This window comes from Herpailurus yagouaroundi, unplaced genomic scaffold (genome assembly GCF_014898765.1).
Source record: "Herpailurus yagouaroundi ecotype Mexico unplaced genomic scaffold, PumYag 180, whole genome shotgun sequence".
Taxonomy (NCBI): domain Eukaryota; kingdom Metazoa; phylum Chordata; class Mammalia; order Carnivora; family Felidae; genus Herpailurus; species Herpailurus yagouaroundi.
Genome location: NW_024412411.1, coordinates 28,786,318 through 28,814,305, shown reverse-complemented (window position 1 = coordinate 28,814,305; position 27,988 = coordinate 28,786,318). Strand labels below are relative to the sequence as shown.

The window sequence follows — 27,988 nt, the reverse complement described above, 5'->3', positions numbered from 1 at the left end:
ATAAGAATCTGAGATCACAATGAACTCATAGATAATACAAACAGAAAATTCCTTCCTAAAAGCAAAATACAAGATTTGATACTTCAACATGAAAATTCAGCTTACCTTTTCATAGTGCTCTATCAGAATTTCAACCACAATATTCTGAAATTTAATATTCATCATGGCAGCCACAGTTTCTTCTTGTGCTCGCATTAGAGTTGGGCCAAATATGACACCAAGGTTTGAGACAGTCATGAGATTTTGTTGGCTGTGTAGTGATACTCTGCAAATACAAGCAACAAAAATAACATAAATTAAAAGTTTAATAAATATGAAAGGTTCTCATTTATCAAATTTGTGGCATAAATAGAATGTAAAATAGCCATTATAGGTTAATTTTCCCAAATTGTCAGGTTTAGCTACTCCTAATTGTCATGAGTGGGTATAGCCTAAAAAGACATAAAAAGTTAACATTAGCTAAGTAAAATTAATTACAAAGGTTAATTAAAGGAATAAATCTCGGGGCGCCTGAGTGGCTTAGTCGGTTAAACATTTGACTTCAGCTCAGGTCATGATCTCACAGTTCGTGAGTTCAAGCCCCGCGTTGGGCTCTGGACAGGCAGCTTGGAGCCTGGAACCTGGAGCCTGCTTTGGCTTCTGTGTCTCCCTCTCTGCCCCTCCCCCTGTCTCTCTCTCAAAAAATAAATAAACATTAAAGGAATAAATCTTGATATCCTAAATAGAGTACAATTATCCTACAGAGATTATCAACTGTTAGGTATTCTCTAGGGCACTATACTTCTTTTAGAACAGATGGTTCAAATTAGGTTGGTTGGAATTATATTCAGATATACTAAACATATTATTGAGTACCTAGTGCCAGGCATTTTCATAGACATTATTTCATTTAATCCTCCCAGAAAGTCAGTTTTTCCTAGTATGTAGGTTAAAAACCTCCTAAAGTAAAAATGATGTACTCAAGGTCACAGCATATTAGGGACACAGATGCTCTTTCAATGCAGGTTTTCTGAATAGAAGTCTGTGGTTTTCTTAAGCTCCCTACATAAGACAACTGGCCAATGCAAGTTTCTATCCTTCCTTTTTTGCCTTCCTTATTTCCTTCCATCCATCCACCCATCCACCTATCCATTCATTCAAAACTTCCCTCAGTGCCTCCCTAGCGCTGGGCACTGTGGTTGGCAAACAGTAAGAGAAGGAGATGTGGTCACATCAATGCTGGCTTAAAAATGGAAATGAAAGAAAAAGCCTCTGGTATTACTGACTTTAGCAAAGTAATCCCAGTAACTATCAAAACTGACTTTGACTAGGGGTGCCTGGGTGGCTCAGTCAGTTGGGTCTGACTTCGGCTTGGGTCATGATCTCATGGCTTGTGAGTTCAAGCCCTATGTCGGGTTCTGTGCTGACAGCTTAGAATCTGGATCCTACTTTGGATTCTGTGTCTCCCTCTCGCTGCCCCTCCCCTGCTCATGCTCTCTCTCTCTCTCTCAAGAATAAATCATAAAACATTAAAAAAATGACTTTGACTACTTAATTTGGGAATTGGACATATTCCTAAAAGAAAACTTCATTCATTAGACCAATCTTCTAGGTTATACACTGCCTTTTCTATCTTACTTCCAGGCATGTTGTTAAAATATGAAGTTCTGGAAAGGAGCACTGAACACAAGATCATGGTTATACCTGACTAAGTGTGCATCACTAACTACATTCCATAAGCAAAAGTAAAATTTTATGGGGAATCCAGGATTTTGAATACCTATGTAAATCCTAGCACAGGACCGGAAGAGTTAGCTGTCTCACTTACTGAATTTTTCCCTTGTGCCCAAGAAAGCACTAGTTAAGAAGCTCTTGGTTAGAATAAGAAGAAGTTTCATTCCACATTTCCTTTTTATATAGACAAATATTATATATTTACTGTTCAGTATGTATTAAAGAATCTACTAAGAAAGTAGTATGTAAAGGTACTGAGTCTGCCTGCATTTAAAGCTTGGATCCATCCAACTTCGAAGCTGGGTGCAATCAGCCAAGTTATTTAATAACTCTAGGCTTCAGTTTCCTCATCTATAAAGAATAACTATCCCTATAGGGTTGATAAAATTAAATAATGAGTTACAGGAAATATGATCTCAATTAACAGTCTTCCGTGTAATGAAATTGGCTTTAGGCACTCTTGCTAAAATGTAAGAGTTCCTGGGGCGCCTGGGTGGCTCAGTCGGTTAAGCGGCCGACTTCGGCTCAGGTCATGATCTCGCAGTCCGTGAGTTCGAGCCCCGTGTCGGGCTCTGTGCTGACAGCTCAGAGCCTGGAGCCTGTTTCAGATTCTGTGTCTCCCTCTCTCTGACCCTCCCCCGTTCATGCTCTGTCTCTCTCTGTCTCAAAAATAAATAAATGTTAAAAAAAAAATTAAAAAAAAAATGTAAGAGTTCCTGGTAGTGTGAATAAACTGGAATATGATTAATATTAAACTCATGGGGAGTGAATTTGGAATTCTTAAAAAAATGGTTTTGAAAAGGTGAGTTTATGATTGTGTTGCTCAAGAGACGGGATATTTTGATGAGCAATTTTCTCTTCACTGAATTTCCCTTCTGCTGAGCTAACTCAATCAATATAGACACTTATCACCTCACATTTCAGCTATTTCTGCACCTCATTTCCTCAACTTGTTGTATGGAACAGACACCCAATTGCCCTTTTAAAAATTCAAAGTTAGAGGGGTACCTCGGTGGCTCAGTTGGTTAAGCATCTGACTTTGGCTCAAGTCATGATCCCATGGTTTGTGAGTTTGAGCCCGCGTTGGGCTCTGTGCTGACAGCTCAGAGCCTGGAGCCTGCTTCAGATTCTGTGTGTGTGTGTCTCTCTCTCTGCAACACCCCCACCCCCACACTCACACTCTGTATTTCTCTCTCTCTAACATTTTTTTTTAAATATTCAAAGTTAGAGTCAAAGAAGAGACCACAGATGGCCTTTGTTTTAAAGACAAAGAAAAGGAGTCTCAGAAAGGAAGTAATGGTTTACACCATGTCTCAGAGCTAATTAATGGAGATTTGCAATCAATCTTTTAGTCACTGGTCCTAATTTAGACCAGTAACCAATCCAGACGATTGGCCTTAAATTCTCTTCTTCAGATATATTAAGGTTGCCAGGGACCAAGAATGTTATTACTTGTTTGTAGTCTACTTAAGTCACTGGTGATTGGATACACATTCCAAAAATACTGCTTAGTCAGTGAAGATTGACCTTCATATAGGTTTAGGAAAAAAGCTAGGAATGGTGATGAAGGATGGGCAAAAGAGTTTTAAGCACTCTTCTATGGCCAGATAGTATCCTCTGCTATTCCCTGTACTAAAGTCATGCACATTCACAAAGAGGGGGGAGTTTGAGTTCACTTAACATTCTGGATAATTAAACAAAAAACATTTTATGTGACACTCATGTAGCTTTTAAAAGCACATTTAAGGAGTGGTTAAGTGTCTGACTTCAGCTTAGGTCATGATCTCTCGTGGTTTATGAGTTCAAGCTCCACATCAGGCTCTGTGATGACAGCTCGGAGCCTGGAGCCTGCTTCAGATCCTGTGTCTACTTCTCTCTCTCTGCTCGTGCTCTGTCTCTCTCTGTCTCCCTCAAAAATAAATAAACATTAAAAAAAATTATATATATATAAAAAAAGTGTGTTTAAAAAGACTTTGCTAGAGGGGTGCCTGCGTCACTCAGTTGGTTAAGTGACTGACTCTTGATTTCAGCTCAAGTCATGATCTCATTGTTCCTGTGTTGGAGCCCCATGCTCTGCATTGTCAGTGCAGAGCCTGCTTGGGATTCTCTCTCCCTCTCTCTCTGCCCCTCCCCTGCTCATGATTTTTTTTTCCCTCTCTCTCTCTCTCTCTCTCTCTCTCTCTCTCAAAATAAATAAATAAATAAAGGCTTTGCTAGAAAATTAGCTTGAATACAGCAAGAGAATGCCCAATACATACAGTGTGGTTAAATTTCATGAACAGGTCACACAATTCAAAACATAATTCAAGACTAAATCTGACGAAGAGTCCTTATTCACTAACTAAAAGAGGTATTGCCATGGCAACAGTTTATAATGAACTTGAAATGATGTAGTTTCTAATGGATTTCCTTATTTCAAGGGGCAGGAGGGCAATTCGTATTATCTCATCTGCAGGTTAAGATGAGACTTATTGATATGTTATGTAGCACTATTTCAAATGTGCCTGGCTGAAATTAGCATAAACTGGGTTACTACTTGTAGTAAGCAAGGAAGGAGTAATCATTTCATTGTGAATCACAGTACTTTCTAAGATGGAAAATATCCTGATGTGTAAATGAGGCTGTAAGGAATTCTTAAGTTTAAAATCTGAATTTGGACTTTTGTTTACAGCAGCATGGCAAGTGTGTGTGTGTGTGTGTGTGTGTGTGTGTGTGAGTGAAAGGGAGAGAGAAAGAATCTTCAGACAGATTTATGAGGCCATAGTACCCAGATATTTGATCAAACATAATTCTAGATCATTCTGTGAAGGTATTTTTTTTTTTGCATAAGATTAACATTTAAATTAGTAGACTTAAAGTAGATTACCCTCTATAATGTCAGTGGGCCTCATGCAATCAGTTTAAAGTCTTAAAAAAGACTAACTTCCTCTGAGGAAGAGGCAATTCTGCTTCAGACTGCCCTGGATTAGAGCTGTAATGTCAACTCTTCCCTGGGTCTGCAGACTACCAGCTGCCCTGCAGATTTTAGACTTAATAGCCTTCACAGTAGCACAGCCCAATTCCTTATAATCAATCTCTCTCTCATATATATTTATATATACACACACACACATATACATACACCATACACACACACACACACACACACACACACACACACACACACGTGTACGTATAGCTACATATACACAAACATCTGGTCAGTTCTGTTTCTCTGGAGAAACTTGACTAATACAGTATCTGTTTATAGACATTTAAAAATATATAGATGAACTAACAGCAGAGTCAGAAAAATCTTCAGAGACCAAGTGATGCTACGAATTGAGAAAAAGAAGCTAACATTACAGTGGCACTTTGACCTGGCAGAACTGTTGACACTCGTAGTACAGAGAACTGATCTTCAAACTTAGGGCTTCAAACTCCTTCATATTTTTAAGTTGACATGTAAGGTTTTCATCATTAATTTAACAGTTGCAAAGGATATTAATCATTTGCATAGTGTAAACATACACAGGTACACACACACACACACACACACACACACACACACACACAGATATATCTTAAAAACAAACTACCACATCATTTTTAAAACATTCAGTGGACTCTAATTATAACAATGTTATAGCACCATCATACACTTTAGAAAGATATGAACAAGGTCTAACTTTAACAGTTGAACAAGTAGTTAAGTGAACAATATAAATCAGATAATTACTTGACAAGGTGCTTTATTAAGATGTCCAACATCTCTCTGTTTTTTTCTGGCAATTTGTGCACCAATGCATGTACAGCCTCCACCCGGTAGTTTTGGTCATCAGATTCTATAACATAAAGGTTGAATGATCAAGTTTTAATTGCATTCAAATGTGTACATAAACATTAATAATCTAAACATTATAAACACTCCCACCCTCATGCCTTATAAACATTGCTTCATGCAGTTCATCACTATCATTCTCTAAGGCTTAGAGAGGTTGAGTAACCTGACCATGGTCATGAAGTTAGTTAAGTAAATATGCCAGACTAACCCAGTTCCATCTAATCTAGACCTGTGCTCATAGCCACTGAACTTCTATACAACCAGAACTCATCGCCTGCTTTGGTTTTGCTACACAAGGACAAAATCAAAACTTTAGCAATGGAGTGATCACAGCTATTGGTACAGACTGCCTAATGTTCCAGGCAATATAATATACTCTATCACACAGAAACCTCCTAGTGACTCCATCAGACAGAAGGAAGAAGGCATTCCTTTCCAAATTTTGTAGATTTAAAGATAACAGGGAATTACTTTTCTGAGGTGTCACTATTATTATGCAGAGGCCTAATAGATTCTAAGCCCATGCTGACAATGGGAAATCTGAAAAGAAGAAAAAAAAATCTAAAGTAAGTCTAGTTTGCCAGGCAAAAGACAACATGTTGACATGTCTGCTAGAGGAAAGGCTAACACTTCAGAATGAAGATCTATTAACATATTCTTACTACAATAAACTAATTCTAGGGTGACTACCCACCATGCCAAGCCCTTTCTCTGAAAGGTGTGGAACATGAGGTGGGAAAAGAGCTGGCTCATGCTGGGCCAAACACAAGGGCTCCCAGGGGTTGGAATGGAGACATCAAAACTCTGATCTGTCTGCTGAGTATGTGAAATGGCATATAGTGTAAAACTAGGGATGGCATAACCAAATGTGCTCCAAAGCCAAGAAAATCTAACTGGAAAGGGAGATAAGAATGAGGTAGATATGCAACAAAGAACAGAGAGAAGAGATGCTCCTAAAAGGGTGGGGAGAGAAACATAAACTCCCAATTCTGTAGTTCCTAGTTGCAGGCCCATGGAAGGCCTAATCCATACTGTTTTCCAGGGAATTCTGTGAGGCACCTTTTAATTTCTGAACAACTTCCCCTTTTTACAGAGCTAAATTTCCAAATAATACTTACTTTTATTACCTTATTATCTCCTACATGGGATTATCTTTGCGCCAGACAAAAGATGAATTCTTATACATAGGAATATATTTTAATTATCATGGTAGTGAATAATGTGATTATTATTTGCCATGTAAGTGGAGAAAAAAAATCTTATGACCAAATGCTTTTATTAAAACAACCAGATCATTTAGCACTTAACTAAGTGTCTCAAATGCCATGTTATAACACAAAATTTCTGTAAGTAAGTTCTAGGCTAAGAGTCAAAAAAATTGGCTTATAGCCCTGATTTTGCCATCAATTTACTAGTACCGTGGAGAAAGTCACTTGCCCACTCTGGGACCTAGTCAGTAAAATGAGGGGTGAAATTATATATTTCTAAGGTCTTGTTCATCTAATAGATTCTGATGAAGAGAATATAGAGTGGAGAGGTTTCAGGAGAAAGCTAAGTGGTATAGGTGTTTATGAGACCATGTGATCCAGTCATGTATGCTGGACTGAAAACCAAGGTCACAATGTTATCTGACACTTATCAGCAGACAACATTACCTGTGACATTATAATACATGGCAATAAATTAATGCAAATGCTTTCTTTCTTGGACTGTGAAAAATACTTGGTACAGTCACACCTCATATATCTTAACAATGAAATGCTAATGCCTAGCAGTTACAAACTGTTGTGATGGCTGAGATGGCAACCCAGCACTTTCATCTCAGTGTTTTAAAAGTACATGTTTCTAATTTTTCAGGTTACATGTTTTTCACTGAGCCCCTCCCCACAATTTTTGAATTAAGCCTATCTATATATCTCCTATTATGGCAATCATAGATCTAAATAAATGACATAGATATGTGATAATGGGGGGGGGGGCGAAGGATTGTTGGAAGTGCCTGTTACCTGCCCCAAATACCTGACTTTACTCTCCAGATTTAGGAATATAGCACATGAGTATGAGTGGGTGGCATAACTGCATATTTGTAGTGTTGTCAATTTAACAATAAAGTTGCTCTTGTAAGGTACTGACATTCATCGACTGAGTAAAATGTATTTAAAATAATTCCTGTTAACACACCAGTCACTCCAAAGAACTCTTATTAAGTGACAAAATCTTTTAATTCATTCTTCAATATTTTTTAAATCAAGGAAAGTGTATTCTTAATTCCCATTATCTATTTCTCCCATTCCACTCTCCACCTCTCTTCTGACAACCACCAGTTTTGTTCTCTGTATTTAAGAGTTTGTTTCCTTTTTGTCTTTTTCTTTTTCTAGTTTAAGTTCCACATATGAGTAAAATCATATGGTACTGGTCTTTTTCTATCTGACTTATTTCACTTAGCATTATACCCTCTAGGTCCATCCATGTTGCTGCAAAGGTCAAGATTTCATTCTTTCTTATGGTTTAGTAACATTACATTGTGTATATATATATATATATATATATATATATATATATATATATACCACATCTTCTTTATCCATTCATATATTGATGGACACTTCTGTTGTTGTTATGTCTTGTAAATAATGCTGCAATAAACATGGGGTGCATTATCTTTCTGAAATGGTGTTTTCGTTTTCTTTGGGTAAATACTAGCAGAAATACTGGATCATATGGTAATTCTATTTTTAATATTTTGAGGAACTTTCATAATGTTTTCTAGAGTGGCTGCACCAGTTTGCATTCCCACCAACAGTGCAAGAGGGTTCCTTTTTTTCCCCCTGCATCCTCACCAACACTTGTTTCTTGTGTTATTAACTTTAGCCATTCTGACTGGTATGAAGTGATATCTCATTGTAGTTTTGATTTGTATTTGTCTGTTGATGAGTGATGTTAAGCATCTTTTCATATGTCTATTGGCCATCTGTATGTCTGCTTGGGAAAAATGTCTCTTCAGGTCTTCCCCTATTTTAATCATATTAGTTTTTTAGTGTTGAGTTGTGTAACTTCTTTACATATTTTGGATATTAACCCCTTATTGGATATAACACTTGCAAATATTTTCTCCCATTCAGGAGGTTGCCATTTTGTTTCATTGATGGTTTCCTTCACTGTGTAAAACCTTTTTATTTTAGTGCCCTCCCAATTGCTTTTTGATTTCCTTGCCAGAAGAGACACATCTAGATAAATGTTTCTTTAGTTAATGTCAAAGAAACTACTAATGTCTTCTGATTTTACGGTTTCACGTCTCACATTTAGGTCTTTAATCTACCATTCTGCAATTTCTTACTTGCTTACAAGCCATATTGTTAGCTATTAAGCATCAGATTGATAGTTTCTTAAGCAATATGTAGGAAAATCTTAACTACCTGGTTTAAATTTATACCTCTAAGTGATACAGCATAAAACTATATCAATTATAATGCATTCAATGGAAGTGTACTTACTAACTGCAACAATAAAATCTTTGTGTAACTTGTAAGTCATCAGTGGTTCTGCAAGGCACCTACAATGGAGAAAGAAGAGGGCATTAGAATGGCAATATCTTTTATTTCCCCTGAATTTCTAGTACTTCTTTAAGAATTGGGTAATTAGGGAGTAGGATAAAGTCCTACTAGGGTGATTCCAGGCAGTCCCAAAATGCAGATCTCAAAGAAGGCCCTTTAGCAGCATTTCTTGGCACAACTGTGCTAAAAGGACAGACTGGAAAATGATTTTTTCACTTTGTAAGAACTGTTGAACCACAACAGCAAAAATCTCTCTCAGATATGGGGACGATAGTTAAAAACAAACAAACAAAAAACAACTTTCACTTTCAACTTATTTTTAAAAAATACATGAAAACACTACATTCAAATTTAACATGAAACAAACTATTATTTAGTATTCATAAAATATTGCAGCTTCTAAAGTTTATTAGTTGAAAAACCAAGTATAAGTTCCAAAACACTAAACATAAACATTACCACCTTATGCTATTTCATGTGAGGTGAAAGAATTGCTCTAAGGAGTGAAGCTCACACACAGGTGTTCCATGGAGCCATATGGCAATGCCCACAGAGGTTAAGAGAGACATCACATGCAGAGTACGAGTTAAACACTCCTTACCTGAGGTAGTTTTTCAGCCCACTTGTTATTGTCTTATTATCCCACAATTCAATATCAATGTCAATATCAGGAGGGGATTTTGGAGCTGTAAAGAATAAAAATAAGATGTTTAAACTGTACAGCTCAAAACATCACTTGCACCATTAAGAAGATGGACACAAAGTGGGCACCTGGGTGGCTCAGTTGGTTGAGTGTCTGACTTCAGCTTAGGTCATCTCAGTTCGTGAGTTTGAGCCCCGCATTGGGCTCTGTGCTGACAGCTTGGAGCCTGGAACCTGCTTCGGGTTCTGTGTCTCCCTCTCTCTCTGCCCCTCCCCTGCTTGCTGGCTCTCTCTCTCTCTCTCTCAAAAATAAATAAACATTAAAAAAAATTTTTTTTAAAGAAGATGGATATAAACATAATAGGTCAGAGACATTGATTTCTTAGGATGCCAACAGAGTTAACCTTAGGATTGTTGTTTGTGTGAATTGGTGCAAGTTTCACTCTTGACACTTTATAAACCTCAAAGATTTCTTATGGAATAATAGTTTTCCAAATAAAATTATTGTTAATTGCTAACATCACTGAGCATTTGTTATGTGCCAGGCATGCTTCCAAATACTTTTATGGATTAACGTATTCAATCCTCACACTCTCAGTGAAGCAGGTACTATTATTATCTTCTCCATTTTATGAATGAGAAGGTTGAGGCACAGAGAAGTTAAACAAATTATCCAAAGTCACAAAGCTTTTAAGTGGTGAATTAGGATTCCAAGCCAGGCAATCTGAATCTAGTATCCATAAATCTCACTGTGTCTCTAGCTAACCAAAGGACACTTGAGAAAAAGTTCAATATTATGAAAAGGCTCTCTCTCAAATTCTGATTGATTATCTATTATAACTGAACATTAAAAACTGAATGTAAATGTTAATTTTAAATATTTCTTGAAAATATTCAAAGAACAGCAGTAGTATATATCTCAAAGAAACCTATGGTATGGATTATCTATAATACAAAAATTAAGTAACTAGCTTCATTCAAAACTTACAAAATGTTGTGTTCATGAGTTTCTGAACTTTGGAGTTCACTCCTCCTATTCGGTAGAGGCCTAAAATAGTGATGCCTAATGAGAAGGAAAAACCACAAAAGAATGTCTTTAGACATAGCATCACAAGTACAGAATGTTGAAAACATCTGGCATTTCCCTATGCAGAATTTGAAAGTTACTTATCCAATTTTGCAACTTCAGAAAATCTACCCTGGAAACACCCATCAGACATATATTTCTCAGAGCAGACACTAAACAGTGATTTGAAAGTCTTTCAAAGATCTTCAAAGTAGCAAAGTACTCTGCTCATTCACTACTATCTGAATACAAAAAGCCATCAAAGATGGGAAAGAGTGATTAGAATTTCTCATCCTCTATTTCTTCAGTCATGTAGTCCTACATGTTGAAGAACTGGAAGGCCTTAACAACTTCCTTCATTTTGAAGGTGAGGAAATAGATTTAGAGGATTTAAGAAATGTACTTAACTTCTCAAAACTTCTAAATGGCAGCACCAAAATTTGAGTTTAAGTTCACAGAATTTCAAAGCCCATGAGTTTTGCTTTAGACAAGTTTTCCTGGAAATGGAAGAGTGTAACAGGCAACTAGAGTGGCCTTCAAGGCCATGACTAGAGAGGGTAAAGGTGCTAGAATTGTGACTGTGAGTGAAATCACTGAGGGGAATAACATTAAGAAAGGAGGAAGACCAGCTCCTTAGGAATCTTACCTCCTCTAAAGCTTGAAAAACATTGAAGAGGAGCTTAGAGTAATAAATAACACAAAGTCTATGAAATGGAATTAAATCAGGCCTTTATTATGAAAAATTGTTAAAGAGAATATACAGTATGGTTTTTGGTAAAGTTCAGACTATAGCTATTTGTGTATTTAGATAATTTTATACATTTATATAGTTCTTAAAGTTAATCTCATGTTAATGATAAAATATATCCTCATTTTTTGAGAGGTTCCTATATAAGAATGAACACTAATGATATACCTGTCAGACAACACTTACCTCTTGTTTCCACAGCTTGAATGCATTTTCTCACAAAATTGAACCCTGCTTCATTTAAATACACTGAAAATAAAATAAAATCACAGTAAGGGTTTATACCCAACTTACATTACTCCTTAGTTGGCTCTCTTGTTTTATGACTTAGTGGCACAGTTTTAGTTAAGAGTCTGAATTTTTATTTTGGGGTAGAAGTAGGGTTCACATTCACCAAAGTTATTACATCAACTTACTTCTTTAGAAAACACAGATCCTTCACAGAAGGTAAATATATTACAGTGATCCCATCCATTTTACCTAAAATTAGCATTAACCTTCACTACATGTTTTTCCAGATGATAAAAGCAAATGTACTAAGAAAAAAACCCTTTATTGTTTGTTACTAATTATATTACAAAGCTATTCACATATTCTTTTCCATGGGATTCTCAACACAACATTATAAGGTAGAGAGAAAGCTTTGTAATCTTAAGATGGTTCATGACGTTGCTGAGAACTTCAGTTTCTTTGTTCCAAGCTTCAGAACCAGGATTCTAACATAGATCACCTGAATCCGAGCCCAATATTCTTTCTACTACATTTTTTACCATATGCAAAATAATTCAAAATATGTTTAGTTTACCGAAAATCCCCTAAAGATCCTACATTATGAAATATCAGTTTATTTTCATTGCTTTTGCTAGATTTTAAATCTGTTATAATTTTCTTAAGATTCTGAGGCCAGATCAAATTATATTACTTATTTAAAAAAAAAAGTATTTAGGAATACCAAATAACACCCTGAGAAAAAATTCAAATATTTTGTTACTATAATGAAAATTTTCATCACATGTGGTGGAAATATGATATTTCTTAATATTCTCCAGTAATATATGAAAATAATTCAAGTCAATAAAAAATTAAAACTAGCTTCCATTTAAAGATGGTGGATTTGGGGTGCCTGGGTGGCTCAGTCAGTTGAGCACCCGACTTCGGCTCAGGTCATGATCTCAAGGCTCATGAGTTCGAGCCCTGCATCAGGCTCTGTGCTGACAGCTCAGAGCCTGGAGCCTGCTTCAGATTCTGTGTCTCCCTCTCCCTCTGCCCCTTCCCTGCTCATGCTCTGTCTCTCTCTCTCAAAAATAAACATTAAAAAAAAAATAAAGATGGTGGGTTAGAAGGAGGCTGGAAGATGGTGGAGCAAGAGGACTCTAAGTTCACACTGTCCCATGAATACAACTAGATAACACTGACATCAGCATAAATAACTCAGAAACAACCCAAAGACCGGCAGAATAAACTCCACATCTAAAGGTAGAGAAGAGTCCACATCAAAGAGGGTAGAAAGGGTGGAGATATAGTGGAGAAGCAAAATAGAGGTGGCCATCTGTGGTCTGGAGGGAGCTGGAAGCATTGAAGAAGGGTGAGAAACAGACTATCACACCAGGGAGCTCACAAGGAAGAGAGGAATCCTCATAACATTTGGCTTTGAAAGTAAAAGGGACTGAATTTACTGACTTCTTACAAACAAGAGGGACTTAAATCCTGGATTAAAAAAAAAAAAAAAAAAAAGCTAGCTCCATTCTGGAAGATCCTGAGGGCAATAGGAAAATAAGTTTCTGCCCTTAAAGAGATAGCAGGACAAATAGCCTTTAAGATACAGGCTAGAAGCAGCACTTTCAAAAGCACCAGGGCATATAGGGGGAAGAGTTATTTACTCATCTCAGAGGGTATCCAGGGGAAGACTTCTCCAGGAACAAAGGAGCTGGAAGGTACCATTGCCCTCTTTCACCCCTCAGCACAAACACATGGCCACCTGCAGAAACTAGCATGCTCTGAATTTCACTACCTAATGTGCTTACACTAAGTCCCACATCCCTGTGCTTCCACTTATCCACTCTTTCCAGTCATGCCTGCCTCAGTCCCAGCACTGTGGGCCCCCTCCCACAGCACAAACCTTGCCAACACTGCCTCTTTCCACCCATGCATTTTGCAAGACTGCAGCTCTGGCAGCAGCAGCTGTGGACCCTGAGGAAACCCTAGGAGCACCTTGGTAAAATTATGCACCCTTTGCATGCAGCTTGGATCCTCAAAGCTGTAGGTCTCATTTTACAAGCATAGCACACCTTGTTAAAACTGCACACCATTTCCCAGCTAGGTACAAAACACTGCCCACAATAGGAAAGAGAGCCTCTGCAGACAACTGGACTGAAGGAAAAAGGAACCAGGACAAATGACAAGCACATTCAACACATATAGAAGACACCATGTGAAGCACTAGGTGGGAAACAGGGGAATTGCATTTCAGGGGACTACAAGACCTCTTCTTCATAAGGCCACTACATTCAATAGCAGGAGATATAGCTGAATTTCCTGACACAAAAAAAACAGAGAGAGTTAGGTAAAATGAGGAGAGAGAGGAGTATGTCCCCAATGAAAAACAAAACAAAACAAAACAAAACAAGACAAACTAAGACAAATGGATACAAGTAATACGCCTGATTAGAGAATTTAAAAAATGTTCAGAAAGATACTTACTGCACTTGAGAAAAGAGTAGAGAATTATCAGTGAGACCCTTAACAAAGAGACAAAAAAGAGCCAATCAGAGATGAAGAAAACAACAAATGAAGTTAAAAATATACTAGATAAAATAAATACCAGGCTAAAGAAGCAGAAGAATGAATGAGCAACCTGAAAGAAAAAAAAGGTATGCAGAGGATATATATTCCTTATGCAAAGGAAATATATATTCAGATCCAGGAGGCAAAGAGATCCCCCCCGCCCCCCCAAAAAAAATCAACCCAAGGAAATCATCACAGATGTATAGTAATAAAAATGGGAAATATTAATAATAAAGAACCTCAAAAGCAGCAAGAGAGAGGCACCTGGTTGGCTCAGTCAGTGGAACATGCAACTCTCGATTTTAGGATTGTAAACTTGAGCCCTGCATTGGGTGTAGAGATTACCTAAAAATAAAATCTTAAAAACAAAATGTTTTTAAAAGCAGCAAGAGAAAAGAACACAGTTACATACAGGGGAAATTCCATAGGCTATGAGTAGATTTTTCAGCAGAAACTTTGCAGTGTATAAGTGACTGACATGCTGTATTCAAAGTGGTAAAATGAAAAAAAATATGCAGCCAGAATTCTCTATTAAGCATGACTACCATTCAGAATAGAAGAGATAGTTCCATAGACAAATAAAAGCTGAAGGAATTCATGACCACTACACCAGCCCTATAAGAAATTTAAGGAAACAATCTGAGTGGAAAGGAAAGATCGTAAGTAAGAGTATGTAAAGTAGGAAACACAAAAGCAGTAAAAATAAATATATCTGTCAAAATCCGTGAAAGATTCACAAAATAAAAGGATGTGAAATAAAGACACCATATACCTGAAACATGGAGGGGAGGGTAAGAAGAAAGAATGGGTTCTAACTTAAGTGACCATCAACTTAATATAAACTACTATATGCAGATGATGTTATACACAAACCTAATGGTAACCAATCAAAACCCAGTATCAGATATACTAAGAATAAAGAGAAAGAAATCCAAGTTTATCACTAAAGGAAGCCAGCAAACTGTGAAAGAGAGAAAAAGAAGAAAGGACCATAGAAAAACTACAAAAATGACCACAAAACAGTAACAAAATGGTAATAAATACCTATCTATCAATAATTACTTTGAAAGTAAATGGACTAAAAATTCCAGTCAGAAGACACAGGGTGTCAGAATAAAAAAATCAACCTGTCTAAATACTGCCTATAAGAGACTGATTTCAGAACTAAAGACCCATACAGATTGAAAGTGAAGGGTTGGAGAAACACTTATCATGCAAAGGGATGTCAAAAGAAAGAGTACTATACTTATGATAAGACAAATTAGACCTTAAAACAAAGACTGTAACAAGAGACAAATGACACTATATAATAATGGAAGAACAATAAAACAAGAGATATAACAATTCTTAATATTTATGTACCCACCATGAAAGCACCCAAATACATAAAAAAGTTAACAACAAACATAAAAGAATTAATTGATAGTAATACAGTAATAGTAAGGGATTTCAATAGCCCACTTATATAAAGGACAGATCATACAGACAGAAAATCAACAAGAAAACAGTGGCTTTGAATAACACACTGGACCAGTTGGATTTCATAGTTATATTTAGAACATTCCATTCTTAAAGAGAATAGGGCTGCCTGGGCGGCTCAATCAGTTAAAAGTCCAACTTCAGCTCAGGTCATGATCTTGCAGTTCATGCATTCGAGCCCCATGTCTGACTCTGTGCTGATAGCTCAGAGACTGGAGCCTGCTTCAGATTCTCTGTCTCCCTCTCTCTCTGCCCCTCCCCGACTTATACTCTGTCTCTCTCACCCTCAAAAATGAATAAATATTTAAAAAATAAATAAATAAAAGAGAATACACATTCTTTTCAAGTGCACATAGAACAATACTCCAGAATACATCACATATTAGACCACCAAAAAAGCCTCAAGAAATTCAAAGAAATTGAAGTCATACCATGCATCTTGTCTGACCACAATGCTATGAAATTAGAAATCAACCACAAGAAAAATCTGGTAAGAGCACAAATACATGGAGGTTAAAAAACATGCTACTAACCAGTGAATAAGTCAACCAAGAAATAAAAGAAGAATAAAAAATTACTTGAAGTAAAATGAAAATGAAAACCTAATGGTGAAAATGTTTGGGATGCAGCAAGTGATCCAAAGATGGAAGAATATAGGAATGCAGGCCTACATCAAGAAGCAATTAAAATATCAAATAAATACCTAAGCTTATACCTAAAGGAGGTAGGAAAGGAGGACCAAACAAAACCCAAAGTCAGCAGAAAGAAGGAAATAATAAAGATTAAAGCATATTAATAAATGATAGAAAAAAAAAAAAAAAGAAAGAAAGAGAGGGTGCAAATAAACAAAATCACAAATGAAAGAGACATAACAGCCTCTACCAAAGAAATACAAACGGCTTAAGTGAGCATTATGAAAAATTATATGCCAACAAATTGGACAGACTAGAAAAAAACGGACAAATTCATAGAGACAGATAACCTACTAAAAGTCAACCAGAAGAAACAGAATATTTGAACAGATTGATAACCAGTAAACAGATTGAATCAATAATAAGAAAACTTCCCAAGAAACAAAACTCCAGGACCATACAACTTCAAAGGTGAATTCTACCAAATATTTAAAGAAGAGTTTATACCTGTTCTCAAACTTTTCTAAAAAATAAAATAGTAAGGAAAACTTTCAAATTTTTTCTGAGGTCAGCATTACCTGATACCAAACCAGATGAAGACACCACACACCAAAAAAACAGAACTATAGGCCAATATTTCTGGTAAACATAGATGTAAAAATCCTCAACAGAATGTTAGCAAACTCATCCAAATACATTAACAAAACATTCACCATAATCTAGTGGGACTTATTCCTGGGATGCAATGGCAGTTCAATATTCACCAAACCAATCGACATGACACATTATATGAATAGGAAAAAGGATGAAAAACCATATTATCATTTCAACAGATGCAGAAAAAAGCATTTGACAAAGTACAACATCCATTCATGAAAAAAATCCTCAACAAAGTAGGTTTAGAGGGAACATACCTCAAATCATAATAAAGACTTTATATAAAAAACTTACAGAAAACATCATAGTCAATGGGCAAAATTGAGAGCTTTTCCCCTAAGATCAGGAACAAGACAAGGATGTCCACTCTTACCACCTTTATTCAACCTAATACTGGAAGTCCTAGCCACAGCAATTAAGACAACAAAAAGAAATAAAAGGCCTTCAAATTGGTAAGGAAGAAATAAAACTTCCACTATCTGCAAATGACATATTATACATAAAAAAACCCTAAACACTCCATCAAAAAATTACTAGAACTAATAAATGGAATTCAGTAGGGTTACATGATACAAAACCAATATACAAAAATTTGTTTGGGTTTTTTTAATGTTTGTTTATTTTTGAGGGAGAGAGAGACAAAGTATGAATGGGGGAGGGACAGAGAGAGAGGGAGACACATAATCTGAAGCAGGCTCCAGGCTCTGAGCTGTCAGCACAGAGTCTGATGTAGGGCTTGAACTCACAAACCATGAGTTCATGACCTGAGCCAAAGTTGGACACTCAACTGAATGAGCCACCCAGGTGCCCCAGAAATCTGTTGCATTTCTATACATTAATAATGAAGCAGCAGAAAGAAAAATTAAAAGAAAAACAATTCATTTACAACTGCACCAAAAATAATAAAATAGTTGGGAATAAACTTTTCCAAAGAAATGAAATATACTTTCTATACACAGAAAAATATAAAACACTGATGAAAGAAATTGAAGACGACAGAAAGAAATGGAAAGACATTCCATGCTCATGGATTAGGAGAATAAATATTGTTAAAATGTCTATACTACCCAAAGCAATCTACAGATTTAACACAATCCCTGTCAAAATACCAATAGCATTTTTCACAGAATTATAGAACAAAGAATCCTAAAAGTTGTATGAAATCATAAACTGCCCTCAATACCCAAATAAGTCTTGGAAAAGATAACAAAACTGGAGATCTCACAATACGATACTTCAAGTTATATTAGAAAGTGATAGTAATCAAAACAGTATGGTACTGGCACAAAAACAGACACACAGATCAACAGAACAGAACAGAAAGCCTGGAAATAATTCTAAAATTGTATGGTCAATTAATCTTTGAAAAAGGGGGGAATAATTTGCAATGGGAAAAAGATGGTCTCTTCAACAAATGGTGCTGGGAAAAATGAACTGCACAAGAATGAAACTGGACCACTTTCTTACACCATACACAAAAATCAACTCAAAACGGATTAAGGACCTGAATGTGAGACCTAAAACCACAAAAATCCTAGAAGAGAGCACAGCCAGTAATTTCTCCAACATCAGCTGTACCATTTTTCTTGGTATGTCTTCTGAGGCAAGGGAAATAAAAGCAAAAATAAACTACTGGGACTACATCAAAGCAAAAAGCTTCTGTAGTGCAAAGGAAACAATCAACAAAGCTAAAAGTCAGCCTACTGAGAGAAGATATTTTCAAATGACATATTTGATCAATGGTTAGTGTCCACAATATATAAAGAACTTATATAACTCAACACCCAAAACAAATAATCCAATTAAAAAATGGGCAGAAGTCACAGACATTCCTGCAAAGAGAGTACACTTCTCATGATGAGCGCTGATTAATGTATAGTATTGCTAAATCACTATATTGTACAGTTGAATCTAATAGAACACTGTATGTTAACTATACTGGAATTAAAATTAAAAACTTAATAAAATATATATTTGTTGAAGAAATACATTCACATACACATAAAAAGGAAGACATAGTATATATGTACAATAAAATATTATTTAGCCATAAAAATACTGAAATCTTGCATTTGCAACAACATGGATGGAGCTAAAGAGTACAAGTTATACAAAATAAGCCAGTCAGAGAAAGACAGATAATATATGATTTCACTAACATGTAGAATTTAAGAAGCAAAACAAAGGAGCAAAGGGAAAAAAAGGGGGAGAGAGAGAGAGAGAGAGAGAGCGAGAGAGCGCTAAAACCAAGAAACTGACTCTTAGCTATAGAGAATAAACCAGTGGTTACCAGAGGGGAGGTGGGTGGGGGACTGGGGGAAATTGGTGAAGGGGATTAAGAATATACTTATCGTGATGCTCACTGAGTAATATATGGAACTGATGAATCATTGTATTGTACACCTGAAACTAATATAACACTGAATGTTAACTATACTGTAAGTAAAATTTAATAAATAATAATAAAATAAAAACATAAAAAATAAAAATAAAAAAAGATGGAGGATTAAACATTCATATAGCTTAACAGAAATCCAGAGATAAAAAATATATATCAGAATTCAAGAAGGGGTGCCAACAATAGGCAAAACATTTTTAAGAAATCCTAGACAGAAAACCATTGAAACCTTTGAGGACTGAGAAATCCATGGACCAAAAAACTAGAAGTACTGAACTGGAAAGATACTTCTCATGTGTTGTTAGTAAAAAACAAACAAACAAACAAACAAAAACAAAAAGTAATCAACAGACAGTATGACCCAATTTCTTAAACTGTGAAGTTTGAGGGTGTGTTTCTATTTTTCCTAGGGGAAAAACAAAACAAAACAAACAAACAAAAAAACTTTAGAAAGATCTATGCAAGTAAGAAAAAAGAGAACAGAAGGTAGAAATTATCATTTTTATTCACTAGACTTTGAAAGAGTCCAATACTTAAAAAAAATATAGTTCTTTAGAACTTTTTAAAAAATAAATAGATTAAATCATTTTAAAATGCCCAAACTAAAAAACGTATTGTTACCCATAGGAACTGGCTCATTTATTTCTCTATTCTCAGGTCCCTAGGTCAAGTAAACAGAACTCAGTCAATGCTTTGGGTTAACTCAACAATACAAGAATGAATAGTCATTAAACAAGCATCTTTTAAGAGTTCACTACATAATTGAAGTTCCTTTTGTATAGGAAGAAGGGATTTTTTGCTTCCAATCACCTAAAAGGCCAATCATAACAATCTACATTCTGGTATTTTAAATATTTATTGAACACAAGAAAACAGGCAAATGGAGAGGTAAGGAATCAATTATTTTCTTTTTTTTTTTTTTTTTTTCCAGAGTTTGAATTCTTTTTTTTTTTTTTTATTTTTTACTTTTTATTTATATATGAAATTTATTGTCAAATTGGTTTCCATACAACACCCAGTGCTCATCCCAAAAGGTGCCCTCCTCAATACCCATCACCCACCCTCTCCTCCCTCCCACCCCCCATCAACCCTCAGTTTGCTCTCAGTTCTCAACAGTCTCTTATGCTTTGGCTCTCTCCCACTCTAACCTCTTTTTTTTTTTTTTTCCTTCCCCTCCCCCATGGGTTCCTGTTAAGTTTCTCAGGATCCACATAAGAGTGAAACCATATGGTATCTGTCTTTCTCTGTATGGCTTATTTCACTTAGCATCACACTCTCCAGTTCCATCCACGTTGCTACAAAAGGCCATATTTCATTTTTTCTCATTGCCACGTAGTATTCCATAGTGTATATAAACCACAATTTCTTTATCCATTCATCAGTTGATGGACATTTAGGCTCTTTCCATAATTTGGCTATTGTTGAGAGTGCTGCTATGAACATTGGGGTACAAGTGCCCCTATGCATCAGTACTCCTGTGTCCCTTGGATAAATTCCTAGCAGTGCTATTGCTGGGTCATAGGGTAGGTCTATTTTTAATTTTCTGAGGAACCTCCACACTGCTTTCCAGAGTGGCTGCACCAATTTGCATTCCCACCAACAGTGCAAGAGGGTTCCCATTTCTCCACATCCCCGAATCAATTATTTTCATTCCTCACAACAAAAACAGCCAAAAAAAATGCAACCCTAGGTAGAAACAAGCAGTTTTAAAATCAATTAAAATTGCAAGTTCCTGACATTTACAATATTTGGTTCTGGAGGTCACATTGCTCAACTTTTCGATAAAAATTAAGAAAGAGAAAACCATTTTTTAAAAAAATTTAATAAAACTTGCCTTTGGCAAAGTGAATGAAGACAACTGTGGTATCTATATATGTAGATACATATATGTGTGGTATCTATATCTATGTTTATACATGTAATAAACAGAATTTCTTTAAGTATCCACTTGGAGAAGAATAAGCAATAACCAGGCTATATTGAAGGTATAATAGGATGTTTGGCAACACTACCCCAGTCTATTGTAATAAAACAATATTACAGGCTCCCACAAAGAACAAAATCTTATATACATTCACTCTGAATGCCAGGCCATTCCATAAGTGCCACTGTATGGATGTGGCCCATGATCTTGTGCTTTAGCTCATTTACATAATATGAATAATTAAAACACTATCAATCAATTCGATGATATGGAAAAATATATTGACTGTGTTGGCAGAAAATAACCATGCATTTTTGTTTTGTTTCCTCTAAACAACCTTTGATACTGCCAAAGGAGTTTCCATAGTGCAGAGATAACACCTACATTGAATCTGGGGTTGAATCTCAGCTCTAGTATAAACTGCTGTATGAATGGGAACATGCATAATAATGCTTATGAACTCTAGTTCTTTCATTTATAAAATGAGGGAAATGATAACACGTATGTAAAATGAAGAACAAAACCAGGTGAAGCACTGAAAAGCATCAAATAATGTAACAAACCTAATTAAATGCTAGTTTCCTTCTCCATGTGCGCCTTCCATATATTACTGCTATATGCAGAAAAATAGAAGAAAAAAGGATAAAAGAAGTCAGTCATTAATTCTAACCAGATGAAAGAGATAGTAGTTACTCTCTCACGTACTTGCTGTGTTACTGGGCATAGTTTTAACTTCTTTATATATCCGTTTCCTCTTCTACACAGTAAGGATAATAGAATTTTCTTTGTCAGAGGATTGTTCACGGATAAAATATGTTAACATTTGCCAAGCTCCTAGAATAATGTCTGCAATATAGTAACTACTACAGAAGTGTTGGCTATTAGCAGCAGCAGCAGCTGGAAGAAAATATAAATATCTACATACATAAATTATATGAACAAGGTATTCTTTGGGCATCACTAAAGTCATTGGAGCTTCAGGAACTGTCCACCAGGAGTGTTAAAAAGGCCTAATACATTACTTATTTTTAAATAATTGGAGCCAGGCCAATAATCTGTTTCTTGAAATAAATGTAAACCAGACATAAACCACTCAAGCCCTGTAACCTAGCTAGCCACTGAAAAGCAAGTTGTATATTAAAACATGTCTGTACAAGGTGAGGGAAGATGGTGGCATAGGAGGATGCTGGTCTCACCTCATCTTGCTGATCACTTAGATTCCACCCACATTTGCCTAAATAACCCAGAAAACCACCAGAAGACTAGCAGAACGGACTCTCTGGAGCCAAGCGTAGACAAAAGGCCCACAGAAGAGGGTAGGAATGGTGGAGAGGTGGTGCATGCTACATGGACTGGCAGGAGGGAGCCGGGGCGGTGGAGGGGCAGCCCGCCCGGCAAGGCAGAGCCCCCAAAGTCTGGCTTGCAAAAGCAGAGAGGCTGGACTCTGTGAGTTCTGACAGCCAGCAGTACTTAACATCTGGAACGTTAAAAGTCAACAACTCTGCTCTTGCAGAGTGGGGAGGGCGAGAGGACACTGTGAGGGAGAGTTGTTGAGCCCCAGAAGATAGAGCTCAGCTCGTTGGAGGAACAAAGATGCTGGAAAGCGCCATTTCCCTCTCCCATCCCCCAGCCGAAATTCCAAAGGGAACCAGTTCCCGTCACTAAACTTTCTTTCTCCACAGAAATGCCCAACGCTGTGCTTCTGTGGATCCATCCCTCCAACGGGCCTGCCTCCCTCCTGGTGCTGCAGGGCCCCTCCCACAGGGACCACCAAAGGCAAAGTTAGCTAAGCCTGCCCCTCCTGCCCCTGTGCACCTTGCGGATCCACCTTGGCTAATATGCCCTTGGCCAGATCCCATCTAAGCAGCACCACAAGCCTGGCAGTATGCAAGTATCCCAGACAAGGGCCACACCACTCCACAGTGAGTCCTCCTCCTGGGAGAGGGGAAGATAAGGTACACACCAGACTGACTGTGGCCCCAGCGGTGGGCTGGGGGCAGACATCCAGATTGAACTGTGGCCCTGCTCACCAACACAAGTTACTCCAGCCAGCACAGGGGAAGAGCCCTGCAGTTCTGCACCACTCCAGGGACTATCCAAAATGACAAAACGGAAGAATTCTCCTCAAAAGAAACTCCAAGAAGTAGCAACAGCTAATGAATTGATCAAAGACGATTTAAGCAATAAAATGGAACAACAATTTAGAATAATAGTCATAAAATTAATCGCTGGGCTTGAAAAAAGCATAGAGAACAACAGAGAATCTATTGCTACAGAGGTCAAGGGACTAAGAAATAGTCATGAGGAGCTAAAAAATGCTACAAATGAAGTGCAAAATAAAATGGAGGTGGCCATAGCATGAATTGAAGAGGCAGAGGAGGGAACAGGTGAATTAGAAGATAAAATTATGGAAAAAGAGGAAGCTGAGAAAAAGAGAGATTAAAAAAATCCAGGAGTATGAGGGGAGAATTAGACAACTAAATGATATAATCAAATGGAACAATATCCTTATCATATGAATTCCAGAAAAAGAAGAGAGAGAGAAAGGGGCTGAAGGTGTACTTGAACAAATCATAGCTGCGAACTTCCCTGATCTAGGAAGGAAAAGGCATTGAAATCCAAGAGGCACAGAGAACTCCCTTCAGATGTAACTTGAATTGATCTTCTCCAAGACTTATTATCATAGTGAAACTGGCAAAATACAAGGATAAAGAGAAAATTCTGAAAGCAGCTAGGGATAAACATGCTCAAACACATAAAAGGAGACCAATAAGACTAGTGACAGACCTATCTACTGAAACTTGGCAGGCCAGAAAGGAATGGCAGGAGATCTTCAATGTGATGAAGAGAAAAAATATGCAGCCGAGAATCTTTTATCCAGCAAGTCTGTCATTCAGAATAGAAGGAGAGATAAAGGTCTTCCCAAACAAAAACTGAAGGAATTTATCACCACTAAACCAGCACTACAAGAGATCCTAAGGGGGATTCTGTGAGTGAAATGTTGCAAGTACCTGAGTACCAGACACATCACTACAAGCATGAAATCTACAGACATCACAATGACTCTAAACCCATATCTTTCAATAATAACACGGAATGTAAATGGACTAAATGCTCCAACCAAAAGATATAGGGTATCAGAAGGGATAAAAAAAACAAGACCCATCTATTTGCTGTCTACAAAAGACTCATTTTAGACCTGAGGACACCTTCAGGTGGAAAGTGAGGGGATGGAGAACTATCTGTCATGTTACTGGAAATCAAAAGAAAGCTGGAGTAGCCATACTTATATCAGACAAACTAGACTTTAAATTAAAGGCTGTAACAAGACATGAAGAAGGGCATTATATAATAATTACAGGGTCTATCTATCAGGAAGAGCTAACAATTATAAATATCTATGTGCTGAATACGGGAGCCCCCAAATATATAAAACAATCACAAACATAAGGAACCCTATTGATAAGAATGTGGTAATTGCAGGGGATTTTAACACCCCACTTACAATAATGGATACATCATCTAGACACAGGATCAATAAAGAAACAAGGGCCCTGAATGAGACATTGGATCAAATGGACTTGACAGATCTATTTAGAACTCTGCATCCCAAAGCAACAGAATATACTTTCTTCACGAGTGCACGTGGAACATTCTCCAAGATAGATCGCATACTGGGTCACAAAACAGCCCTTAATAACTATAAAAGAATTGAGATAATACCATGCACACTTTCAGACCACAGTGCTATGAAGCTTGAAATCAACCACAGGAAAAAGGCTGGAAAACCTCCAAAAGCATGGAGGTTAAAGAACACCCTATTAAAGAATGAATGGGTCAACCAGGCAATTAGAGAAGAAATTTAAAAAATATATGGAAACAAATGAAAATGAAAATACAACAATCCAAACACTGGGATGCAGTGAAGGCAGTCTTAGGAGGAAAATACATTGCAATCCAGGCCTATCTCAAGAAACAAGAAAAACCCCAAATACAAAATCTAACAGCACACCTAAAGGAACTAGAAGCAGAACAGCACAGACACCCCAACCCCAGCAGATGAAGAGAAATAATAAAGATCAGAGCAGAAATAAACACTATAGAGTACAAAAAAACTGTGGAGCAGATCATTGAAACCAAGAGTTGGTTTTTTGAAAAAATAAACAAAATTGATAAACCTCTGGCCAGGCTTCTCAAAAAGAAAGGGAGATAATCCAAATAGATAAAATCATGAATGAAAATGCAATTTACTACAACCAACCCCTCAGAAATATGAGCAATTATCAAGGAATACTATGAAAAATTATATGCCAACAAACTGGACAACCGGGAAGAAATGGACAAATTCCTAAGCACTCACACACTTCCAAAACTCAAACAGGAAGAAATAGAAAACTTGAACAGACCCATTACCAGTGAAGAAATTGAATCAGTTATCAAAAATCTCCCAACAAATAAGAGTCCAGGACCACATGCCTTCCCTGGGGAATTCTACCAGACATTTAAAGCAGACATAATACCTATCCTTCTCAAGCTGTTCCAAAAAATAGAAAGGGAAGGAAAACTTCCAGACTCATTGTATGAAGCCAGCATTACTTTGATTCCCAAACTAGACAGAGACCCAGCAAAAAAAGAGAACTACAAGCCAATACCCCTGATGAATATGGATGCAAATATTCTCAACAAGATACTAGCAAATCGAATTAAACAGCATATAAAAAGAATTATTCACCATGATCAAGTGGGATTCATTCCTGGGCTGCAGGGATGGTTCAACATTTATGAAAAGCCCACAGCTAATATCATCCTCCATGGGGAAAAACTGAGAGCTTTCCCCCTGAGATCACGAACATGACAGGGATGTCCACTCTCACCGCTGTTGTTTAACATAGTGTTGGAAGTGCTAGCATCAGCAATCAGACAACAAAAGGAGATCAAAGGCATCAAAACTGGCAAAGATGAAAGCAGGCTTTCACTTTTTGCAGATGACATGATACTATACATGAAAAACCCAAGACTCCACGAAAAGTCTGCTAGAACTGATACATGAATTCAGCAGAGTCACAGGATACAAAATTAATGTACAGAAATCAGTTGCATTCTTATACATTAATAATGAAGCAACAGAAAAACAAATAAAGAAACTGATCCCATTCACAATTGCACCAAGAATCATAAAATACTTAGAAATAAACGTAACCACAGATGTAAAAGATCTGTATGCTGAAAACTATAGAAAGCTTATGAAGGAAATTGAAGAAGACACAAAGAAATGGAAAAACATTCCGTGCTCATGGATTAGAAGAATAAATATTGTTAAAATGTCAATACTCCCCAAGTAGTTTACATATTCAATGCAATGCCAATAAAAATTGCACCAGCATTCTTCTTGAAGCTAGAACAAGCAATCCTAAAATTTGTATGGAACCCCAAAAGAGCCTGAATAGCCAAAGTAATATTGAAGAATACCAAAGTGGGAGGCATCACAATCACAGACTTTAGCCTCTACTACAAAGCTGTAATCATGAAGACAGCATGGTATTGGCAGAAAAACAGAAACATAGACCAATGGAATAGAATAGAGACTCCAGAATTGGACTCACAAATGTATGGCAACTAATCTTTGACAAAGGAGGAAAGAATATCCAATGGAAAAAAGCCAGTGTCTTTTTTTTTTTTTTTAAATTTTTAACGTTAATTCATTTTTGAGAGACAGAGCATGAGCAGGGAAGGGGCAGAGAGAGGGAGACACAGAATCCGAAACAGGCTCAGGCTCTGAGCTGTCAGCACAGAGCCTGACACAGGGCTCGAACTCACAAACTGCCAGATCCTGACCTGAGCTGTAGTCAGACGCTCAACAGACTGAGCCATCCAGGCGCCCCAGAAAGACAGTCTCTTTAACAAATGGTGCTGGGAGAACTGGACAGCAACATGTGGAAGAATTAAATTAGACCACTTTCTTACACCATTCACAAAAATAAACTTAAAAAGGATAAAGGACCTGAATGTGAGACAGGAAACCATCAAAACCCTAGAGGAGAAAGCAGGAAAAAACCTCTCTGACCTCAGCTGCAGCAATTTCTTACTTGACACATCTCCAAAGGCAAGGCAACAATGAACTATTGGGACCTCATGAAGTTAAAAAGCTTCTGCACTGCAAAGGAAACAATCAACAAAATTAAAAGGCAACGAACGGAATGGGAAAAGATATTTGCAAATGACCTATTGGACAAAGGGTTAGTATTCAAAATCTATAAAGAACTCATCAGACTCCACACCTGAAAATACTCCAGTGAAAAAATGGGCAGAAAACACGAATAGACACTTTTCTAAAGAAGACATCCAGATGGCCAACAGGCACATGAAGAGATGCTCAATGTCACTCCTCATCAGGGAAATACAAATCAAAACCACAGTGAGATACCACCTCATGCCAGTCAGAGTGGCCAAAATGAACAAATCAGGAGACTATAGATGCTGGAGAGGATGTGGAGAAATGGGAACCCTCTTGCACTGTTGGTGTGAATGCCAATTGGTGCAACCACTCTGGAAAACAGTGTGGAGGTTC

At 37.0% G+C, this 27,988-nt stretch overlaps 1 protein-coding gene across 1 annotated transcript in view; it reads right to left on the bottom strand.

The window, feature by feature from the left end:
* Window positions 1-27,988, bottom strand: part of ARHGAP42 (Rho GTPase activating protein 42) — a 339,332-nt gene that overhangs the window by 24,808 nt on the left and 286,536 nt on the right. Inside the window, exons 13-18 of the mRNA XM_040489702.1 lie at window positions 11,733-11,795; window positions 10,721-10,795; window positions 9,692-9,776; window positions 9,031-9,089; window positions 5,432-5,537; window positions 106-265 (exon numbers count right to left, since the gene is read on the bottom strand). Of these exons, the coding sequence (XP_040345636.1) occupies window positions 106-265; window positions 5,432-5,537; window positions 9,031-9,089; window positions 9,692-9,776; window positions 10,721-10,795; window positions 11,733-11,795 (548 nt within the window). The remainder of the gene's footprint in view (window positions 1-105; window positions 266-5,431; window positions 5,538-9,030; window positions 9,090-9,691; window positions 9,777-10,720; window positions 10,796-11,732; window positions 11,796-27,988) is intronic.